Source organism: Benincasa hispida, chromosome 11 (genome assembly GCF_027475165.1).
Source record: "Benincasa hispida cultivar pf3 chromosome 11, pf3_genome.v1.1, whole genome shotgun sequence".
Taxonomy (NCBI): Eukaryota; Viridiplantae; Streptophyta; class Magnoliopsida; order Cucurbitales; family Cucurbitaceae; genus Benincasa; species Benincasa hispida.
The window spans coordinates 30,937,862-30,962,253 of NC_143488.1; the positions used below are offsets into that span (position 1 = coordinate 30,937,862).

At 30.6% G+C, this 24,392-nt stretch overlaps 1 protein-coding gene and 1 long non-coding RNA gene across 3 annotated transcripts; both read left to right on the forward strand.

Moving 5' to 3' along the window:
• Positions 1–600: 600 nt before the first annotated feature.
• On the forward strand, positions 601–3,310 carry LOC120091779 (uncharacterized). Of its 2 annotated transcripts, XR_005485832.2 has the most exons (4): positions 601–694; positions 816–2,724; positions 2,809–2,908; positions 3,063–3,310. It is a non-coding gene; the product is annotated as an uncharacterized LOC120091779 (long non-coding RNA). The 2 variants fall into 2 exon arrangements; XR_005485831.2 differs by lacking the exon at positions 601–694 and having other exon boundaries at positions 728–2,724.
• A 1,778-nt stretch (positions 3,311–5,088) lies between these two features.
• Positions 5,089–24,282, forward strand: LOC150032570 (putative F-box protein At1g44080). Its single transcript, XM_090306946.1, has 2 exons — positions 5,089–5,889; positions 24,049–24,282. The coding sequence occupies exons 1-2, from the start codon at positions 5,119–5,121 to the stop codon at positions 24,280–24,282; spliced, it is 1,005 nt and encodes a 334-aa protein (XP_090163072.1). The 5' UTR covers positions 5,089–5,118.
• The last annotated feature ends 110 nt before the right edge of the window (positions 24,283–24,392 follow it).

Sequence of the window (24,392 nt, forward strand, 5' to 3'; positions counted from 1 at the left end):
AGGTTTTGGTCTCTCTTCTATAACTTTATCCCTGCTATTTGGGGTTTTTATTTTAGCATGTTACATTTATGTTTGGTTATGTTCAGGTTTTATCTTCTTGCCTTTGTTTGCTTTGTTGCTCTGTCTTTACTTGTGCTTTGTTGCGTTGATGCCTTGATCCCGGGTTGTGGGATCCTCCTTGTTGTTATATAATAATATCATCTATTCTTAAAAAAAATAAATAAATAAAGAGTAAAGACATTAATCCTTTGAAGAATAAATAAACAAAAATCCAGGGCAATAATATAAATATTGCTATTTTAAATTAATAACAAAAATGTGGAGAATAGATTTGAATAATGGGGACATCCAAGTAAATCATGAAGCTAGTAGGACAATAAATTGGGAGTTAGTAAAAATAGTTTTCATTCATTTTACTTATACTAATAGATTATCCATTAGTTTAATAAAAATGATGAAAAGAAAGTTATTAGACACGAAATTGAAAGTTTAAGTGCCAATTTGAATTGCAAAATATGAAAATGAGAATTGAAAATTAAGAAAATTACACAAAATTAAGTTGTTAAGCGATGGGTAAATGAATATAGTGTTGGGCCTAACTTATTGGATTTGAAAATGAGGCGCAAGTGCAAAAGGCAAATGAGATCCAAGAAGGGGAAGAAATTGGCCACGTTGCTGATGAAGGAAACAAGTGGTAAAAGAAAGTTTTCTTGAATTTGCTGCAGATTGAGATTAAATCAAAGAAGAAAAAAATAGTTCACTGATTTTAATTTGTTTTCTACTCTCTTGTATCTCTCTCACATGTATATGCATAGAAGAAGGGGAAGAAGAAGAAGAGGAGGAAGGACATCATAGAGTCACATCCACGGGAAGAGGCGTAGTTTAATTTCTTGAAGAATTTGAAAGATAAGTACAATTTTAATTTGTTTTGTACTCTCTGTGTATCTCTCTAATGCCGAAATCTCACATGCATATGCATAGGAGAAGGGGAAGAAGAAGAACAATAACAAGGAATCACATCCACGGGAAGGTGTAGTTTAATTTCTTGAAGAATTTGAAAGATAAGTACAGAACTAGTTTATATTATACACGTTTTACCATTTACATGTATATATATATTCAGAATATTCACAGACACACACATAATAACTAAATGCCTCTTCTCCTCTCGATGCTTTGTCAAATCACTCTTCGATTCATACTTGATCGAACACGTTGGGCAAGCGTGATGTTTTCCATGATGCTTCATTAGATGCTTGACTAGGGCATTCTCATTCTTGCACTTCTTCTCACATAATGAACAGGGAAATTGGGTTTGGCTTTCATCTTTGTTTTCCATCCAGATAAACTGATTATCAAAGTTTAGTTTGAAGAAGAAGAAACCTAAAGGAATTGAAACAAATGGGGAAGGGGGGTGGGTATTTATTTTGCTTTGGGGCAACAAAATGATTATACCTACCTAGTTATAGTTATATGATCAGGGGACTAAAGGTGTTCAACACAAGAGACAAGATCAACCTCATTGTACACATATTAACTAACCACTTTGCTCTTTGTCCCCCTCAAGTCTCCAACTCTAACTTCTATTTCCCTTTTACTGCAGTATTTGCAACCCCATTTCCTAATTAATACAATAAAACACCCAACCCTTATCATTATATCAAATGACATTTATTCCTTTTACACCTTTCCTATTTTTGACCCAATCAAACTTTGGTTTCAAAATTTGGTTAATGAAATTTATCACAACAATAAGTTCATATTACTCATTAATTACTATATTCTTGTTACTACAAGAAAAGTTCACTTCTAGTGACAATTTTTTTAGTGGCAGTAGCCAAAATATGTCACTAAATTCTAACTTCAAGTGCACATATTATAGTGACAGGGCGCAAACTAGCAAACGTTTCAGCAACGTGTTAATTTGCGTCAAAAAAGTTAATAACCTTTACTGAACAATCTTTTTCCTAAAAGTAAAAAGAATGAAATGTGAAGTGAACAGAAAGGAAAAGCTTTTAATTTCCCTCCTCCTCTTTGTTTCCTCTTCCTCCAATGTCTCTGCCGCCCCTAAATTCAAAGAAGAGGGAGAGAATGTCCAAGTTCAACTTGCCAAATTTCCCTCGAGTGGTGATACAGATAAGAATATGGCAAAGATGCAGTTATGTTCTCTTGGATCTCTTATATATAGGTTTACATTTTGTTTTTAATTGATTTTTCTGCTTCGGGATCATCTAGGTTTCGTCGGCAGTTAGGTTTACTTGATGTTTAAAATGCGAGTAGCATGTAGCCATTTGGTCAGGATATCATCAGTTGATTGACATGAGTAGACTTTGAACTAGTTCTTTATTTAGTTTCTTCAATAGAATATTTACAAATTCCCAATGCCTCTTCCAAATATTTTTCTTTTGAATGTGGTGTGGCTTTAAGATAGGGTTATCCAATTTTCTTCATCCTTTTCTGTGAGAAATCACTGACCCCATTTGGCTAGTAAAGCACTATTGTTTCTTAGTGAGGTTGCTGATACCCAAGCCTCCCACTTCAGTTGGAGAGATGTAGTAATTTCCCAATTAATCATATTAGTGACCCCAAACTTCTTACTACCTTTTCAAAAGAAGTTTCTAATAAGTTTGTATAGCCAATTAATCACATTATTGGGACAAGCAAACATCGAGAAACAGTAAAGATGGATGTTAGTAACAACGTTCTTCAAGTGATTGAATAAGGGTAAGTTGTAGTTCGAAAGGTGGTTTTGTTTTGTTTTGGCCTGGGATGTCACTCATTTTATTTCAATTCACTTGAAAATTGTAGCTGTTAGCAAGCTTCTCGGGGACGCAGAAAATTTCCATACAGATGACTGTCATAGTGTCTCGTATAGCAAAGATGTTCGTTGGTGAACTTGTAGAAACAGGTATGTAAAAACTTCTATAAAACCCAATTCCATTGTTTATGTAGGACTTAAAAGATGCATTTCCTTTCCTTTATTTTAATTTTAATGTCAATGTGAAGCATAGACAAAATAATCTGCAATTTCAATACTGTTTTTTTTCTTAAACCAATTTCAGCAAGACAAGAGTTTGTCATGACAGAGCGGAATGATTTGGGACCTACCAGGCCATGTCATCTTAGAGAGGCATATAGAAGACTAGAGCTTGAATGTAAGATTGTACGGAAATCAGTGCCGAGGTTTTTTTGCGAAATCATTATGTTTAACTTATAATAATCTTTGCATTAGCCATTAGGGCTTTTTGGAAGAAAAATTCAATACTAAAGCATCAAACTTAGGTAAAACATCTCCTATATTTTCAACGAATTACGGTCTCATTTTTATCTCACACATAACTTACTAAAAGGAGGAAAACACAAGCATGGATGCTTCAAGCATTGGAATTAAACTTTTACATTTAAATTGTAAATCACGTTTAATAATTATATGGAATTATGGAATTGGAATACAAAGATACGTAGAGTTTAGATTTGTTCTTAGGTGACAATCATTTAATGTATGTTAAAATGTTGATCAAACTATACAAAATTTATGCATATAATAATCTCCAATTGACCATTTCTTTTTTGATATTGACTTCAAAATATAGGAATATTCAACACAAAAGATGAAAGTTTTGATACAAATTACATATTTGATCTTGCTCATAGGTATTTGTGACCTTTTTTATGCAAGTTTAGTTTAAGGATATTATATAAACGAACACAAATATAATAAATTTGAGTTATGGGCTAATTTGAACCCAAGCCTTTAACCTATTTCATTATTTAAATCAAAATCTTTTTTGGTTTAATATTTGATTAACTGAAAATAGTTCTGAAAAAAAAAGAATATTCTAAGTTTAAAGAGAGAAGATCAACATCAAGAGCATAACCTCAAGTCTCCAACTCTAACTTCTATTTATCAAAAAGCTTTATTCCAGATGAGGGCTTGACATCATATATAATAAATGGCTGTTTATTAAAAAGAGAGATTGAAATGGTAATGGAATAAAAATTAAAACTGAGAAAATTATTATTTTTTCCTTTTCAAAAATGCCTTTTATGAATAATGTTATGTTTGAGAGTAATTTTAAAATTTTATTTGCATAATCAATCTAAAACATTTCTTTAAATTTAATTTCACAATTTTAGTTGATATATAATTCTTTTTTGAGGTCCTTTTAAATATTAAAAGTATTTAAAAATATTTACATTTTATACCAAAAAATTCCAAAAGTAAAAAAAAAATTACTATAAAATGTAAATGTTTTTTAGATTTTTTTATTTATAAAAATTTTTCTTCTTTTTTTTCATTTTGAAATAATAATAAGTTGAGAGGTTTTTTTTTTTTCTTTTTTAATATTGTCTATAAGACCATATTAATGGTTGGCAGAACTCAATAAAATGGGCTCAATCTCTTAAACAATGAATGAAATGTAATAACAAATATTTTTTCCTTCCATTATTCTCATAACCTTTTAATTTTAAAATCTAAATATTTATGATTATGTATTTAAATTTTTCCTTCGCAGGTATTTCTTTCCTTCTTTCCATATTTAGAATTAGTACTTTATTTCCATATTGAACATATACTTTTTTATATATTATTAAATTTATTTTCTAAACGAAAACTAAACTAACAAAATCCAATTTTAGATATAATAGTGTGAATGTTATTTTCTTATATGTGTGATGACTAAAATATAACTGGTTTGATGCTTTGTTATCCTTTATTTAATTTAAATTATACAGTAAAAAAATGTATTATAATATTGTCCATAGATAAATACTGAGAAATCAGAGAAAGAAACTGCTGAAAAAAATGTTTATTCTCTTATGTATACTTTTTCTTTTTCTTTTTTCAAGGAATTAATTATTCAAATTAGAAATTTACCGACATCTTAATTATGGTCAGAAACGATTTTGGAAACATTCGGAAATAATAATTATTTTTTTGATTATTTGCTTCAAATTTACTTACCTTTTGTGACATAATATTAAAAGAAAATATCAATATGCTTGCAAATATAAAGATAAGAAAAATATATTACGATTAAGCGTAGTTCATAAAAGTTATCTCCTTTCATTTGTTATTAGATGCAACAAAACGAAAAGATACAATACGAGGACAATATGGATGGTTCAGAGTCTCGAGATTGGTCAACACTTGAATACGATGTCCTTGGTGTGATTCTCAATAAGATGGTGTCTCTCTATGATTATCTTCAATTTAGTAGAGTATGTAAATCTTGGAATTTTATTGCATTACGCCACAAATACCAACGATCCCTAATTACTTCTCACTTTCCTCAACTTCCCATGCTCATCGTTCCCTCAAATTATGATAGTGATAGTGAGAACCAACATTGTCTTTATGATGTCACAAAAAATGAAATTCACCCTGTAGACTTCATATTCTCCTTCAACAAAAGGTGTTGTGGTTCATCTTTTGGTTGGTTGATCATGCTTGAAGAGACATTCGATATTACTTTGTTCAATCTTTTTAATGGGAGGGTGATTCATCTTCCTCCAATTACTATTGATGATGAACCTGATTATTTTCCTTGTTCCATACATAAAGTCATATTAACCAAAGATCCAACGTTATATCCACACGACTTCACTATTGTTGCCATCTATAGTTCATTTTGTAGATTGTGTCTCATGAAAGCAAAGGATAAAAGGTGGATCTATCACAACCTAAGCAGGACAAATGGTTTTGAGGATGTTAATGTTCTCAACGACATTGTATATATTTTGGACTGGTGGATGAAACTTTGGATTGTGAAAGTTGAGGATAGTTCAATTTATTTAAAGAAGGTCATATTTAGTTTAAATATAAATGATGGTGATCAAGTTGATATGGCACATCTTGTTGTGTCCTCAAAACGTGAGCTTTTATTAGTTAGTAGGTTCATCTTACTTGAGTGGGAAACATGATCCGAAATTGAGATTCTAAAGTTTACAAGGACTTCCAAATTTGTTGTCTACAAAGTTACTCAAGAATGTGAAGATGGAATAATGAGAGTTGTAGAGGTGGAGAGTTTAGATGGTGATGCTATGTTTATCGGTGACAACCAATCCATTTGTGTGTCAACTCAAGATTTTCCCAAATGTTTATCCAATCGCATATACTACACAGATAATTGTCACTCGTTTGAATTTCCATTCTTATATGGACATCAAGATGCAGGAATATACCACCTAGAAGACAAGAGCTTTGATAAACACTATATAATAGATCCTGCACATAGAAATTTGCCTCCACCAATATGGATCATCCCAACAATATGTGACAAAGATTTTGAGGATCCGTGGCCACATATTTTGAAAAGGAATTTCTATTGGAATATAATTTTTATATTAAGTTTGTGCTTATGTATAATGTTACTAGAATGTGGGTGGCTCTAATTTGAGACCACAATTTTATATTCTTGTAATATTATTGGATTAATGTTTTAGATAATTTACATTTATTTTCCCTTAAATTTGTGAATATAAGGAGAATTAGCTTCAGTCTATATTGATCCCGTCAAGTCTTTTGATAGAAAATTAGTAGAAGGAGAATTCTTTTATTGATCGATATATTGAAATATTTATTTAAAAAAGTTATGAAAGGTTTTTAAAATAAAACTAAATATTAGTATAAAATGAATTTTCCTAAATAATATTTTAAAGAGTAAAAAAGTTACATATTTATATCTGTATACACGTAAGAAAACAAAGATAGTATAATTTTTAAAAACTAATTTCAGCTATAATAATAATAAAAAAAGTATAATATATATATCGTAAATAACAAAACTGCTAAAATTATTTACAAATAATAATAAAATATCATACTCTATCTATGATAGACCACGATAGTCAAAGATAGACGATATGTGTCTATATGTGTCATGATAGATACAAATAGTGGTCTATCACTGTCTATTGTGATTTATCACAAATGAACTGGATATTTTTGCTATTAATTGTATTTTCCTATATTTGAAAACAACTTTTATATATGTATGTATATAATGACATTAGAAGGAAAAACTATTAACACAAGAACCAAATTGAAATAAAATTCAAATTTCATCTTTTATTATCAAATTCATTATCATTCCAAAATACCATTATAAAATAAAAAATTGAAATAAAATTCAAATCTCAATTATAGAAGAAACTTTATTATACATATATAGAATAATAAAAATGAAAATGGTTATAACTAGAAAAATCCCTAATAGAAACCTAATTAGAGAGTTGTTTTGGAAATTTTCAAAAGATATTTGGAATTAGTTTCTTTGATTGATTATGATATTATCTTTTCCATATTTAAAAACATTTTTATATAAATAAAAGTTCCCAATATATAAACAAAAAAAATGAGAGACAAAAATAATATTCTTTTGAAAATTGCAAGGCCTAATACAATTTCGTTTTCAAATTTTATCATAACATGAATACATTTTTCCTTTTTGCTTGGGATTGAAAATTCAAATTTCGTACTAAAAAAAACACATCAATTCATGATTTAAGTTTCTCATAATCATGGAAAGTATTTTTAGTTTTGTGATGTTAAAAAATAAATTTTCAAATATTTTAAAATATAGAATAAAAGCTAAAAATTTTAAAATAAAAGTAAAATACGATACATTTCTTATTAAAAGTAAAATATATACATTTCTTATCAATCTTTTACTAAAAAACCTCAAAATAAATCATCTAGTTACGAAGTTGCTATTCTTAATGTGTAACGTTGGATATAAAACCTCAAAATAAATCATTTAGGGAAGTACTCTCAAATACTTTTATCATTAATGAATGGAAATAACAATTTAGTCCCAATAACTCCCTCGTTGGCTGCTGATTACCCAGAGCTAATTGTCTCAAAGATTATGAACTTATGTACATTGCCATTAATCTCAATGCTTTTTATAATACTTAACTCTTTTCCTTCTTTGGACTTATCTCTAGCCCTCTTCTATAGCTTATTTGGCTTTTGTATCATATCTCTTTATACTTATTGAATATCATTAATGAAAAGGAGATGATAAGGGTGCTATGAAGGTGTCCACCTAGTGAAGATGTCCGAATGTACTACTGATCCACTATTGTATCTTTTTTTTTTGTATAAAAAAATAGTAACTTAGTCTCAATATATTAGTTGGTAACAATTTAACTAGATCAATATTTATTTCATCCGATGCTTTTAATTGGAATGCTTATATAATGATGCTGTAGTCCATATTATTGAAAGTCCCCGACTATCAAACTCAAAACTCATTCATCAAATGTGACAATATTTTTTTACAATTGTAAAACACAAATATAAGGGGAAAAAACTGCATACAAATAAAGAGACCATATACCAAAGTTCAAAAATAAAGAAATCACAATATTTACCTTTGATTCAAGAAACCTATAATATCAAGGGTTTACATAGTTATTTAATATAAACAAGAAGATTGAAGCAAACACTTACTTTAAAGATGTATTCTTGAAAACATAGATCAATACCTAAGAGAAAAGTCGAAGCCTTTAGCACTAGGCATTTGGTCAATTCAACCGTTTTCAAATCTAAATGCAAAATTAAGAATTTCCAACATTAAGAACAAAAACGAATACAAAATTAAACTTACACAAATATGTTGAGTGATATGTGCATCTCCATTGAAGCCTAGCGTTCCTCCTTGACCGAATGCAAATCTTACAAAAATCCAACATCTAAATAGGATATTAAGGTTGGAGATGGGAGTTTGGGACATAGACTTTACTTTAATGTTGAGAACTAATATGAAAGACAAAATTGAGACATGACATCATACATGAATTAAAAAGGGCCAATTTCTTATCTTTTGTCTCGTGATCTTATGAAGTTACCTCACGAGACAAAAGTCAAAATCGGTAAATTCCCTTAGTAATCCTAATCTAGAGTAGTAATACCAAATAATGACTATTTGTAAGTGTTATTATTAAACTTTAAATATTTTACACATATTCTTTACTAAATTTGGTACTTGTAGCTTAAAACATAAGTGTTACATACCACACTAACATTTGAAACTACATAGATCTAAAACAAAAAATAAACTAAATCTTTCTAACCCAAATGACATTTCCACTCTCTAACATTAGAAAAATCCAACAATATTATGCAGAAATTAAAGTAAATTATTGTGACAGAATCATTAATTTTCCTCATCAGACACAAATCTCGAGTTCATAGTTTAGATTAACTACAAAACCAACTCATAAAGATACCTCCCGTAAAATCATCGATCAACAATATTCATTATAGAGAATAAGACCACTAAGACAATAGACAACTTTTTATCCAAAACTATCAATACAAACTATTCAAATCAAAACAATTTAATAAGAAAACAATTCGAACCATACAAAGAATAATGTGTTATTGGTGATTGAGGGATACCTGCACTATAGAAGACACACTAGACTTAACAAAGAGGGTAAAGGAAAACAGTGTAGTGGTGGTTTAAAATACTATTTTAAATGTATTATATCTTTTTTCTTCAACAAATTCATAACAAGTTAAATAGTTTCCAATTTGCTTAAATCAAAATGAGTGCAGAAATACCAACTTATGCACATTCAAATTGACGGTGACAATTCAAGGACGAAAAAAGGGATAACTTTCCTTCTTTTTTCCTACTTCCGAAGAAGAGTTAAACAAAATGCAAAATAATATACAAATTATACCCTTCGAAGTAAAATTAAAAAAAAAAAAATCTGAATGCATTTTCCGACCAAATTTTTCCCAAACCTGTATAGATAAGAGGGGATACTAATAGATTAGAGATAATTACAGTGAAATTAAACTAAGTTTTTTCTTTTTCTAGTAGAGAAGGAACCATTACAAGAAATAATGAATACAATAGCTAACGAAAAAGCTATAAAAAATCTTTCATAGCCTTTTTCGAAGGTTCTAACAGCCCATATTACTAAAAGTATGATACTTTTTATAGCCTTTTTGTAGAACTATAATGGATGCTACAATTGAGTATGAAGATATAACATGTATACATGCCTATGAAAACATTCAATAACATTAGTCATCAAAGCTATCTTTTAACATATAATAGCTTGCTCTAAATGTTATGCTTTCTTTGACATATGATAACCTTTTTTTAAGGCTATTATATCATATATAGCTTTAACCTTATGTTATAACAAACAATATTGAAATTATGTCCATTTACATTACAAGCACTTGTTTTAAGTTAAATAGACACATGAAATAATTCACAATGTATACATTAAATACAATGACTTCCTTTCATTATTGAAATTTGGTAATTAATTTACATTAGAAACTAAAGAAATTATCCAATAATACAAGAAATACATCAAATGTAATTTTCAACTATACAAGGTTCACAAAATACAAAATTCATCAAGTTTTGAGGATTATAGCATCATGAAATTGAGCTTCCATCTTTGATCTTCATCTACCTACATAAAAAGTGAATTAACATTAGTTTGACTCCCAAAATCACAATTGAATGTCAAAACTATATAAAAAATATATAATTGCCATTTTGACTCATAAAACAATCTAAAAAATATGTGGTTCGTTAATTATCGACAAAGTTACCATAGAAACAATATATTAATAGACAAAAATGTATAATAAGAGGTAGGACAAGAAATTTAACTTTGAATATATCATAAAAACTAGATAAATTTAGAATGATAAAACGACAAAAATTATTCAAGTGAACTCCAATAAATGAGTTGGAAGTGGCATTTGAACAATAATTGTGAGTGTTGTATTGGAGGCAAATTGAACATAAACTTTATGTTGGGATTGGTGTCCTAATTCTCCCGGAGTCTCGTGGTTTATAATTATACACATTGTTTTATGAATAAAATAATTGTTATTTTATTCTGGCATTTACTCATGGAATAAACAAAGCTAGCTCCATAGTTATCTTATATAAACTTAAGCATGCACATGTGATATACAAGTGGATCATGCCTTAAATGATAACCTAAATAGGTCTGTAGTATAAGGATTAAGATGAGATATCTGATCCTGGTGATACTACGGATACGACCCGCTTTGTAGAGGTTCACAAGTGTTGTAAACTACTACAGATGGTAGATCCTCACCATTCATGTGGAGACATGTGAGCGGGGGTATCCTATACAAAGAGTTTGTATAAGATCAGACCATGAGATGACTAGACTCTATATATAACGCAGTTGTTACATCTCACCTAAACGACCATAGGTGACACGATCTCAATCCTGAGTGTTTTGGGAACTCCTGTCTTTGTGGGCAGTCCTTTGATTAGTATGGGTGAGAGTGGTCAGATTGTCAACTCAACATGCCTAACTTTTTGGGAACTTGTCTGATTTGGGAACTGGGAACTCAATACACAAGATGAAATTCACTCCTTCCCCAAATCAGGGGTAAGTAGATAGATTGCTCCCTTGAGGGCTGATTCCGAGGCTTGAACATAGTGGCCACAACTTCTCTTTGGAAGAGAGGATTCAACCATAGTACCACTATGACTTATGTTCATTAGAGGATTCAATGGTACTTTAGGAGTTAGATGTGACTACAGAGGTATAACGGTTATTAGCCGAGCTGTACTTATGACGATCTGTGAAGGGTTGTCACGCTGTTGTTTTGTTAAGATGGACACATAATATATCTGTGGTAAGGAGAGTTCAGCTGTTAGTCTTTAGTGTAGTGCCTGACAATTAGCGGATGGTGGATCCCACGACTAAAGAGTTTAGTCAGTTATTCATGTACCATTGGAGATTTGAGCTACAGGTCCATAAGGTCCCCTTGGTAGCTCAATGGATTCAAGTTGAGGATCAGTTCTTGGTGTTGATTTGAAATATTCAAATTGACAAGAGGTAATTCGATTATATGTGATATGATTGGTATGGTGTATGAGATACATCAAGTGGAGGATTAATGTAATGAGATTTACATTAAGTGTCATGGAATAGAAAAAGAGCTATGGTTTATATGTTTCATGAGATGAAATATTAAAACTATAGGTTATAAATATATTATAGTAAGTTAGTTATTATTTATATTTTTAATCATATTAATTATTGGATAATTATCTCTTTTTCTCTAATAACCAATTGAATGGGAGGTTATTGGTGGTTTTCATGGTAACCGTGAGATAAAAGGAAAAATGTTTTCCTAATTTTAGTAAGAAAAAAGAAAAAGATTTGCAAAGAAAAGAGTTGAGATTTCAACTCTCGAGAAATTGCTCACAGATAGTTGTCATGTAAATAATATTTACTAAGCGACAGCTTGGAGTTAGCTAAATGATCGTGGAGTGTTCTTACACGATAGACATTCAGCTAAGCGATGAGTTAAACGATCGCATACCTTTTTCTAGACGATGGCTTAGTTTTTCCTAAACGATTGGGCATCAATCTATACGATAGGTTGTTCCATTTTTCACTTGCTCAATTGTTTATACGATTGTGGTTCCTTCGTTTTTCTGCCTCAAACCAAGTTCACATAGAGCTCACCCTCTGGATTCTCATATCGAGAATACCAAGGTAACCTTCTTGATGGTGTCATACTCAACTCGACACTGTCAAGGTTCTGTGGAGGCTGTTCGTGGTGTTCGGAGTGTTCGTGACCTTGGCGATCGCTTAGTTCAAGTGCGTGGTGATCGTGTAGTGTAGCAGTCGTGTTGGAAGAGAGTTTGTGTGTTGCTGTGATCGAGCGTTCGTGATCAAGGAGCTTGAAGATGAGTCTAGAAAAGTGTGTTGATTCTTGTCCTTGACTTTTGTATTGCATGTTGTAATTTCTGTGTTTCGCATAACCGTATGTTTCCGTTTGTGATTGTAATTGTAATGTTCATATATGATTGAAATTTGGAAAGATCATTCCGCTGCTCATGGAAATCCACTTGTTCGATTTCCTTCACTTTAAGAATTACTTCAAGTGTGAAATATACCAACCCTTTTCAGTAATAAATAACCAAAATAAACATAAAAATTTACATCAAGGCATAACTAAAATTACAAAAAGAAGCATAAAAAAGTAGAACAAGAAATCAACAGACTTTCTAAAGTCTCCAACTTCATTTCAGCCAACCCTTCCATGGCATCTAAGTACTTTGAACAATTAGAGCCAACACGACATAAAGATTGTTTCTTCTATTAAGTTTTACCCACTCCATTTATCTAATCCATACAACTAAAATCAAATACTTAACAACTTTTTAACACAAAATGATTAAACCTTTGCAGAAGTCTTAGTATCAAGAAGAACTTAGTGAAAACAAACAATACACAGAAAAATTACTAAATACCACAATTACTTATCAATCCTCTTTTATTCCATCTAAAAGTTTAAAAGCCTTAGCAGATGCTGGGGGATTTATGAGATTGAAAAGATGAGAGAATATATTTTAATCACATTTGTTCTATCCAATTATGATAATTCAATTTGTCACTCCCACTCTATATAAATTTAGCCCTTTGCTATCTATTTTATCCATTTTTCATTCTCCAATATTCTCAACATCACGCTGAGTTTCAACCTCACAATGCACAGAAACCCACCACCCCCCCCCCCCCCCCCATGTGATACCTAACCTCACAAAAACTCAAATGTAGTCTTACTTAGTACATAAGTTTTGTCGAACAGTTGGTATACAGGAAAAGAATGCTCTAAATTGATCCTTAATTGCCTCTTTGGATGGGTAATGCGACTATTCTTCTCTAAAACAAAAAAGAAGCAAAAAAATCTTTTCACAATATAAACTATTTAAAATTTTTAGAACACAAAAAGCTTTTGAAGACAAAAGTTACCTATCGGCCTTATGCAAAGACGACATGGACGGGAAACTCGGCATCACATTGACAAGGGATTTACTCCAATTAAAACCCATTCACTTACCACCATCAAAACTGCAAAAAACCACTCAAACCAATGCAGAGAAAGAAAATAAATTTTAAATTCCACAATACAATCTAACAAAAGTAATCAACCACAAATATTAGCTAATTCGATGTTGTATTCTTTCTAGTTTAAAGGCTCGAAACTGTTACTCTTTTCATTTAACATAATGAAACAAATTACAAATATTTGAAAAAATCATTGCACTTTTATGATATGTTTAGTTACCAAAAGTACCTAAAGAACAATGATGCACATCCTTTCCAAGTCTAAATAACGACCTTCACTAGTTTTCTTGAACGAAAATTCCATTTAACATTGTCGCAATCTAAAAGGAGAAGAAAAAGGGAAGCACATTATCCAAAGCAATACCTAAATCTTCCAAGTCCCGAGCACTAATAACAACTAAGGAATGTAACTTTCACTAAAAATTTCTGAGAAAAGAAATAGCATTATGCACACTTTGCTACTTGGCTTAGAAGACTCATTTTGAACTAAAAACAACCCAATGAAACAAAGTTTACAATTGATTTCAGTGGTTGGATAATTACAAAAGATGAAATTGTTAAATCTTAGCAGTTAATTCACATGCATTCCTCTTGATCTAATTCACTGTCATAAAATATATTGTAGCATATTAAATATATATCTAAGATTTGTGCACATAGGTCTATCTATCCTTGGAGGCCATATTTACAATTTTTTAACCAATTCAAAAGTTTTTTTAACCAAGTCAAAGCTAAGAAAAACTATTACCTTGAAGGTTCCTTTTGACTTTCAAATAGTTCTTCCACCTCGAACAATGGAACAATCTATCCCTTTAATTATAAAGATGTGAAAAAAAAAACAATAAAAGAAGCGATAAATTGGAGTGGCGTCACAATGAAATAGATTAAGAGAGAAATTTTCAGATAGTGAAAGTTACCATGGCTACTAACTTCAGTGAAAATTATCTTCAACGTCTACTTTCACGCGACCAACTTTGACGACCAACTTTTGGCTACAAAAAAAGAGATTTTTTTTCTGATGACCCTCCAAATTTGGAATAATTGAAAGTGAAACTATTGAATAAATGTAGTGATCTTCCATTGGCTACTAAGATGATGGGGAAGATTCAATTAAAAAAATCATGACAAAGTAAGAATATAGAACAACAATAGGAAGAAGAAGAAAAAGAAGAACATGACGATGGAATTCATGGAAAAAAAATTAGGAATAAAATATTTAGATTTCTCTTTTGTTTTTCATTTAATTTAATTATATTCCTACAAGAATGTAGTGGGTTAATTGTCATTCATTACCCGAAAAAAAAATAAGGAAAGAAAGAAAGAAAGACAAAACTTTAAAAATTTAAAAGAACAAAAATTACAATCCATACTTTATTCAACACAAAGATGGGTAGAATTGTTGAATAAAAAAATTTTAAAAAAATAGTTATCATAATAGTATATTATTTAGAGTTCATATCTAAACTCAACATCCCAAACAGTACATTAGATTTCTCCTTCCTCATCTGAAATTGTATATAAAAAAATAAACAATCTATAAGAGAATATAAACTAAAAATCATGTATTGACTTTTTAGTAGTACTTATAAAATTTCGGTTACATATTCAAAAACACTACATCCAACCATAAGTTCTGCAATTTCAAAAGCTATTGCACGTGCAGTCATTGGAGCATAAGAAATTATAGCTTTAACATATATTTTCTAATGAATTGAACAACATCATTGCAATTGGCACAATCCGTGGTATTCTCACTTTCATTAGGGTGTACATGTTGATGATGAATTTTGCATTTTTCAAACCATGGGTTGTCTTTATTAATTATCTCAATATTGGAAGCAATAGTATAATAATCCAATTCATCAGCCGACTCTTGAATAATATCTCTAATTCTTACTAATTTTGTTATTGCATCTTTTTAGATGGAGGCATAAAATTTGAAATGTCTCCTACATATACATAAATTTTCAATTATTATGATTAGTAATATAAAAGTCATAATACAATTAAACTAAACAATATGATTTATTATATATACCTTCTTTGTAGCTCTATTCAATCTACGAAATCTGGTTCAATGAAGATGGGACTTGTCATTGTTGTCCATGCTCAGTTCTCCTGAAATAAGAAGAAAACAAATTTAAGTAACTACTTTTTCCTTCTTTTGAAATATATACCCATGTATAAAATGCTTACGTTCATATATGTCAACTTTTATATTTGATGCAAAAACGATTGATTTAGAATGAATGAAGTCTTCTAAGTATGAACCTTCGTTCAGTGCCAAATCATTCCATAATGTCAATTTTGTTGTTTTGGAACCACAAAATAAATGATAGCATGTGAAAAAAAAAAAAAAGAAAACAACAATTATTACAAAATTTCATAAGTTTAGAAAGATAACATGTGCATTATTTCCTCCCCAATGGTCTATAAGAAAAACATATCTCTTCATAATTGTTTCGTCATATCTCTTCATAATTGTTTCGTTGCTTGAGTTCTTCAATTCCATTTCAACCATCGATCTCACGAAGAGTACATGTGCAATAAGATTTTCACGATGAAATAGACAATTAATACGAAAAATTTAGAAATAATAAACATTTAACCACTACAACAAATATACCTTTCAATAACATTTGAACATAACATTTCTTAAAACATGCTATAAAAAAAAAAAAAGGGAGAAAAGCGGGAAGATTAAATATTGGAAGTGCAATTATTTGATTAATATTTATTTCTTTCTACTCATGAATTTGAGTAGTTTTTTTATAAGGTCAAATTTTGAGTAATTTCTTTCTAAATTCAAATTGTCACGTGGAATTAATAATAATAAAAAATTTATTGAGAAATTTAACTATGTAATTCAAATTTGTTGTGGTTTAAATTGATTGATTTTTTGTTTCTAAAGAAAAATACCAATGGAGAAAAAATATATCTTACATAACATGTCGAATTCCCAGCTTGTTCTAAAATTAAATTCTAAAATATGCAGGATTGCATTAATTTCCTATTCTAAATTTCAATTTCATAAAATGAGATTTCTTTTTATAAATACAGAGGTTTTATTATTAATATTTTTATTTTGAGAAGTAGATACTACATAAAATGAAGTAATTATGCATTATGTATTTTTTTTTTGTATCACGTGCACTTCAGATGAAATTTTTAGTATATTATAAAAATAAAATAACTTTTATCATTTATTTGAGGTTTAAACAATGAAATAATTATATGAGGTGTTGTTTTGAAATTTAACGGACCAAATCGAGAACTACTAATCTCATAAATCGAAACTGCATTTTACTCTAATAACTCATTTAATTTATAGGAAAAAAAAGACAAATTATGTAGAAACCTTATATAGAAATTAGGAACAGTGAAGGTGATATCTATATGACAAATTCACAATTTAAAAATACTTTTGTAAGGCATTTCACAAAAATATACGGTAGGATCGATATGACAACTCTAGAGATAATGAATGAGGTTTCTTTAAACTAATTAAAACTTTTTACTATACTGTAGAATCGAAATGACAATTTTAGAGGGGTAAATGAGAATTCTCTAAACTGATTAAAACTTTTTACTATACCGTTGGATAGAAATGACAACTCTAGAGAGGTGAATGAGACTTCTTTAAACTAATTAATTTTTTTTTATTAAAATGGGCCTAACTAAGCAAATTAATAAATTTGTTGCTAATAAATAACGTGAACAATGATTTCATACAAATAATTTCACTTTGAATTAAACAAGTAATAATCACACTTAGAAGCATCTATTTAATTTTAATAAAAAGATTGGTAATATAAATACGCAAACATAAATTAATTTGTGAATAAGTTTCCATACCACAAGCTCCTCCTGAAATATGCATAAAAAATAAATATATAATGTTTGAATTATAATTTCTTTTACTATAAAAATTAAATTATAAGTTTGGTGATTCCATTTATATGTTTGTTTCAAACAAGTTTCTCAAACTTTAAATTGTTTCCAATAAATTTCAAAACTTTCAGCGTTGTGTTAATTAAATGTCTTAAAGTCTTGTTTGGTAATTGGTTTTGTTTTTAAAATTTTTTAATTTGTGTTTGTTTTCTCTAAAATTTTTAATTATGTTTTTCACATTTGTTAAACAAATTACTTGAATTTCTAGTCAATTTCTAAAATAAAAAATCATCTTGGTTGTCGAAAACATTACACCTATTTGACATTCTTAATGTCTAAAAACTTAGTAAACACAAATTTAAAAGTTTTATAATATATTGTATACTTTTTAAAGTTTTTTTAATACATGGGGAGAGAGATATACTTTCTAAAGTTTAAGAATTTATCAAACACAAATTTCGAAAATTTAAAAACCGAACTTGAAAATTTACATACCCACTGTTTCCAATCTTGTCTCATCGCCGTAGAAAGTGGCATGGACAGTCTTCCAAGGCTTGATCGAAAGATGGTGATGGAGTACTTGTTTAGTCGTCATGTTAATGTGGCACTCCTATCTTCATGCCATGTGGCATATGGTCATTTCAAAATTATTTTTATCATATTTGAAAAGTCTAACTATCCTATTGTCATTTCATATATTCGACATTTATGTGTGATAGGTATATTAGCAACTCCATTGAATTATTTGTAAAGAATGAGATGATGTGCTAATTATGGTAGTTGTAATGTTTGAGATATATGTCTTCATCATGGTCATTCAATCAACTAAAATCAAAGTAGTTCATATGGTATTTGGACCCGTGCCTAAATCATAGTTTAGCCCACAACCACCGAAGTCCTAATCCAAATGGTTAATAAATTATAATCTAAAAATGTCCACAAGGCCATTTAAGCCCAAGCTCACACTATGCCACTGAAAATGTCCACAAGGCTAGCTCTCCATCATCTCCTTCATATATAGCTAAGATCTAAAAATGAGAACTCAAGAGTATTGAGAGAAAATTTCATGGAGACTGAAGACTTCTTGGAGATTCTTTGAAGAACTTTTTCAAAACCAAGCGCCAATTAGTTGGTCATCTTTTCTTTTCTTTTTTTTTTTTTTTAACCAAGTCAAGTTAAGTGTTTCTAACCAAAAAAAAAAAAAAAAAAAAAAAACAAACTCGAAAATCTTTATATATATGTATATATTTGGTTCTAGAATTTTTAAAATTCTTCCTTCTTAAGTCTCAAGTTTCTAAGGAGAGATACATTTGGTTGCCGAGTCTTCAGAACTTACATTTTTAGACATTGATAACCCAAGAAGAGTTGAGTTGAGTTGGTATTTTTTACAAAACTCAATGTTTGGCCACCAATTATAAATGTTGGTAGGGTTGAGTTCGTTATTTTACCAATTCACCCCAACTCTCTCTCATTCTCTCTCTCTCTAATGTTTTTAATGGTTCCACCCATCGGTCTCCGTTGTCGATTACCACTACCAACTCCGACGACATACTCCAATGACCACCTTCAGGTGGCCAACTTCAATGATCAACTTCAAGCTCTGGGAACCACTTTCGACGATATACTAGCTCACCTTAGGGTTAGCAAATAAGTTATTCCCTTAAGTACTGATTCCAGGTCTTGAATAATGGGGCCCCACCCTCTCATTGTAGAGGGAGATTTTGTTTATTAGTTGGACTATGAACCAAATTGTTCAATAGAGGATCGGTGGAGACTTAAGGAACAAGACGTATTTGCAAAGATAAAACTGTAATTTTGACCTAGTTGTAAATACGAATGATCTGTAAAGGATTGACTTACTAATTATGGTTAAAGCAAGTGGACATAAATGTATTTACAGTGAGAAGAGTGCAAATACTGAGCTATAATGGTATGTCTCGGTAGCTAACAAATATTGACTAATTCGGTTAAAGAGTTTAGCCAATTAATCTCAAATCGTTGGAGCTCATGCTCTGTAGGTCCATAAGGTCCCTCTACTAGCTCATAAAAGATTAAACCTCAGATTAGACTATTGAATGAATTTGAAATGTCTAAATTCAATTTAGGGTTTGGATAATTATATTTGATATAATTAACATTTAAATTTATTGAAATTAAACGTATCTGGAGAGTTTAATATATTTAAACATTGATTACATGAATATGATTCATATTTGAATTAGGTGTTTTATTAATTTAATATTTGATATTAAATTATTATTATTTAATTAATTAAGTTAATTTCAATGTTAATAGAAATTCAATTTTCTAAAATTGAATTGAATTATATTTAATTTAGTTTTTCTTTTAAAATTAAAAATTAATTATCTTAGTGAAATTTTCCCAAATACACTTGTTTTAGTGGAATTTTTCATAATTAACCACCTAGCCCTCTTTGCTAATGCTTTTTGTAGTGTCAAGTGGTTAATTAATCCGTTTTTGCATGATTAATTTGAAAAAAGACTTCAGATTTAAGTGGATTTGAAGGACATGCAACTGATTTTTTAGAGAATTTTTGCTGAGATTTCTTCTCTCATACCCTCTCCAACACACCTAAATTCCCTCTCAATTTGGAGTTCCACCACTCAATCCAAAGTTAAAATTAGTAGAGAATATACTTTTGGTAGTCTACTGAAGAAATTGAAAGCCATTTTCGTAGAACTTGCAAAGATTTAAAGGAAATCTACAAATGTAGTAAAACTGAAACCCAATTGCTTGAAACTTTGAATTTGCATACTTGTTGCTAAAATTAATGTAATTGTAGTATTTGATGATTCTGTTAGCTTCCGTGTATTACATGCTTATTCTAACAACATGTGATTGTGCATTTGGTCACTACCTTAAGTGAGAGCTACTTAATGGGTACACTATATATTCATTCTATTTTACAGACTTTGTAGGTAAGGATACAACATAGGTGGTATGACTGAACATTGCTCAAGAGGCCACCCATCAAACTCATAATTTTGGTCATATGTGCATTTTGTTCCACTACGTTAAGTTATGGACTCTGGTGTTTTGTAAAAGAGACTTTTTGTCAAGTTTACTACTTAATTAATAAATTGAACTATCCTCAACTTCCACAATCCAAAGTTTCATCCACTAATCCAAAACATATAAAATGTCGTTGAGAACATTAACATCCTCAAAACCATTCATCCTGCTTAGGTTGTGATAGTTCCACCTTTTATCCTTTGCTTTCATAAGACACAATCTACAAGATTTTCCCAAATGTGAAGATGGAATGATGAGAGTTATAGAGGTGGAGAGTTTAGATGGTGATGCTATGTTTATCGGTGATACATTTGTGTGTCAACTCAAGATTTTTCCAAATGTTTACCCAATCGCATATACTACACAGGTAATTGTCACTTGTTTGGATTTCCTTTTTTATATGGACATCAAGATGCAACAATATACCACCTAGAAGACAAGAGCTTTGATAAAACACTATGCAATAGATCGTGCACATAGAAATTTGCCTCCACCAATATGGATCATTCCAACAATATGTGACAAAGATTTTGAGGATCCGTGACCACATATTTTGAAAAGGAATTTCTATTGGAATTTAATTTTTATATTAAGTTTGTGCTTATGTATAATGTTAGTAGAATGTGGGTGGCTCTAATTTGAGACCACAACTTTGTATTCTTGTATTATTATTGGATTAATGTTTTAGATCATTTACGTTTATTTTCCCTTAAATTTGTGAATATATACTGCTAGTAGGAGGAGAATTAGTTTCAGTCTATATTGATCCCGTCAAGTTTTTTGGTAGAAAATTAGTAGAAGGAGAATTATTTCATTGATAGATATATTGAAATATTTATTTAAAAAAGTTATCTGATTTTTAAAATAAAACTAAATATTAGTATAAAATTAATTTTCCTAAATAATATTTTAAAGAGTAAAAAAGTTACATATTTATATCTGTATACATGTAAGAGAACAACAATAGTATAATTTTTAAAAACTAATTTCAACTATAATAATAATAAAAAAAGTATAATATATATATATATATATATCTTAAATAACAAAACTGCTAAAATTATTTACGAATAATAGCAAAATATCACAGTCTATCTGTGATAGACCACGATAGTCAAAGAATATATCTTAAATAACAAAATTGCTAAAATTATTTACGAATAATAGCAAAATATCACAGTCTATCTGTGATAGACCACGATAGTCAAAGATAGACTACGATATGTATCTATATGTGTCATAGACACAGATAGTGGTCTATCGCTGTCTATCGCGGTCTATCACACAACTATGATATTTTTGCTAGTATTTGTATTTTCCTATATTTAAAAATAATTTTTATATGTATGTATATAATGACATTAAAAGGAAAAACTATTAACACAAGAACCAAATTGAAATAAAACTCAAATTTCATCTTTTATTATCAAATTCATTATCATTCCAAAATACCATTATAAAATAAAAAATTCAAATAAAATTCAAATCTCAATTATAGAAGAAGTCTTATTCAATATATATATATATATATATATTGAATAATAAAAATGAAAATGGTTATAAATAAAACAATCCCTAATAAAAACCTAATTAGAGAGTTGTTTTGGAAATTTGGAAAAGATATTTGGAATTATTTTCTTTAATTGATTATGATATTATCTTTTCCATATTTAAAAACATTTCTAAGTAAATAAAACTTCCCAATATATAAACAAAAAAACAAGAGACATAATTATAATATTTATCTCATCGTCTCATACCATTACCACGGTATCTATGAGAAATTTTGGACCAATCACAAGTTGCCACGTCATTTACTAAATTAATGACGAAATTCCAAATCATTAAATTTGGGCTCAATTCGGAGTTGACATATGTCTTGAATTGAAGTTGAAGACAAATTTCGATGACGCCACGTGGTTTTATCATGACCATTGAATCAGATAAGATTAATTTGGCCCAATTTGATATTATTACTTTGGTCAAAGTCCAACTAAGCCCAAAAATAGACTGAATTTGACCGGCCTAAATCCGATTAATTGGGTCCAAAGGGCGGACCCATGGACCAACCAAGCCCAAGTCCAACTAGTTGGGCCCAAAGGTCAGACCCATGGATTAGAGGAATCAAGTTGGGTCCAAATCAGGCCTACATTCAGAGAGCCCAGAGAATTCATCAACAAGCAGAAGACTCCCAAGACTTCTGAAGTTGCACTCAGTGGGACATCTCTACCTCCCATCTCTCTCTCAGTATCCAAACAAGGCAGATAGAACCAAAGAAGATTGCATCCAAGGCTTCCTCCACAAACGACTCATACATGGGACATATCACCCGCAACCGCTCAAGAGAAGTCATGCAGGAGTAAGAGTAGAGCTCCCTTATCGCCCACAACATCTTGAGGCAAATGATAGAATCCCTACAAGGGAGGGTTGTCATCAAGGAAAACCCCCTGTTTGACAACTCTATTTCCACCTTCAGCAAACCGAAAAGAGATTCATCGACAAATGTGATCTCTGTCATGTGGCAGATGTGATGGCAGAAGCAGCCATGGAAGAAATGGAAAGGAAGATAAACTTTTTGATGAAAGTCGTCGAGGAGTGAGACCATGAGATCGCTGGCCTGAGAGAACAAATGCAGTCTCGAAAGGTTACTAAATCAAGCCAAGCACCCACGGTCAAAGCAACTGACAAGGGGAAGACCGTGCTACAAGAAAACCAACGACAACAGTCAGACTCGATGGCCTCTTTATTGGTCCAACAATAGCAAGACATGATCATGACCTTCATAAGAGCTTAATATGGAGGGCCAGCTCAAACTTCCTTCAAGTATTCTAAGCCATACACCTAGAGGATCGATAAGAATGCGTGCAGGGTACCAACCCCCAAAGTTCCAACAATTCGACGGAAAGGGCAACCCAAAGTAACATATCACCTATTTCACAGAAAAATGCGAGAATGCGGGAATAAGGGGAGATCTACTAGTCAAACAGTTCGTCAGAACACTCAAAGGAAATACTTTTGACTGGTACACAGACTTAGAACCTGAGGTGATTGACAGCTGTGAACAACTTGAAAGAGAATTCTTGAATCGCTTCTACAATACTAGGCGCACCGTTATCATGATGGAGCTGACAAATGCCAAACAACGGAAAAGAGAGCCGGTCGTCGACTATATCAACCGATGGAGAGCTCTGAGTCTGAATTGCAAAGATTGACTCACCGAATTATCTGCTATAGAAAGGTGCACACAGGGTATACACTGGGTACTCCTCTACATCCTGCAAGGAAAAGCCCCGTACCTTTGAAGAATTGGCAACCCGCACTCATGACATGGAGCTAAGTATTGCCAACAGAGGAATGAGGGACTTCCTAAGCCACGAATCGAATAAAGACAAGAAGAAGGTGAAGAGCACCGAGAAAATTGAGAAAGGTGCCACAAAGGAATCAATAGTTGTTAATACGACCCCGTGAAGTTCTCCTCGAAAAGGAAAGAGAAGAAGATAGAAAAGAAAGACGAAGGAGACAAAAAATGTCGCCTAACCCTGAAAGAATGACAAGAAAAAGTCTACCCATTCCCTAAC

What these genes read in the sequence shown, in the direction of transcription:
- LOC150032570 (XM_090306946.1), top strand. Translation starts at nt 5,119, where the DNA reads ATGGATGGTTCAGAGTCTCGAGATTGGTCAACACTTGAATACGATGTC. An exon ending in CAAAACGTGAGCTTTTATTA is followed by an intron (nt 5,890 to 24,048) that starts GTTAGTAGGTTC and finishes TATCTGCTATAG; the next exon opens with AAAGGTGCACACAGGGTATA.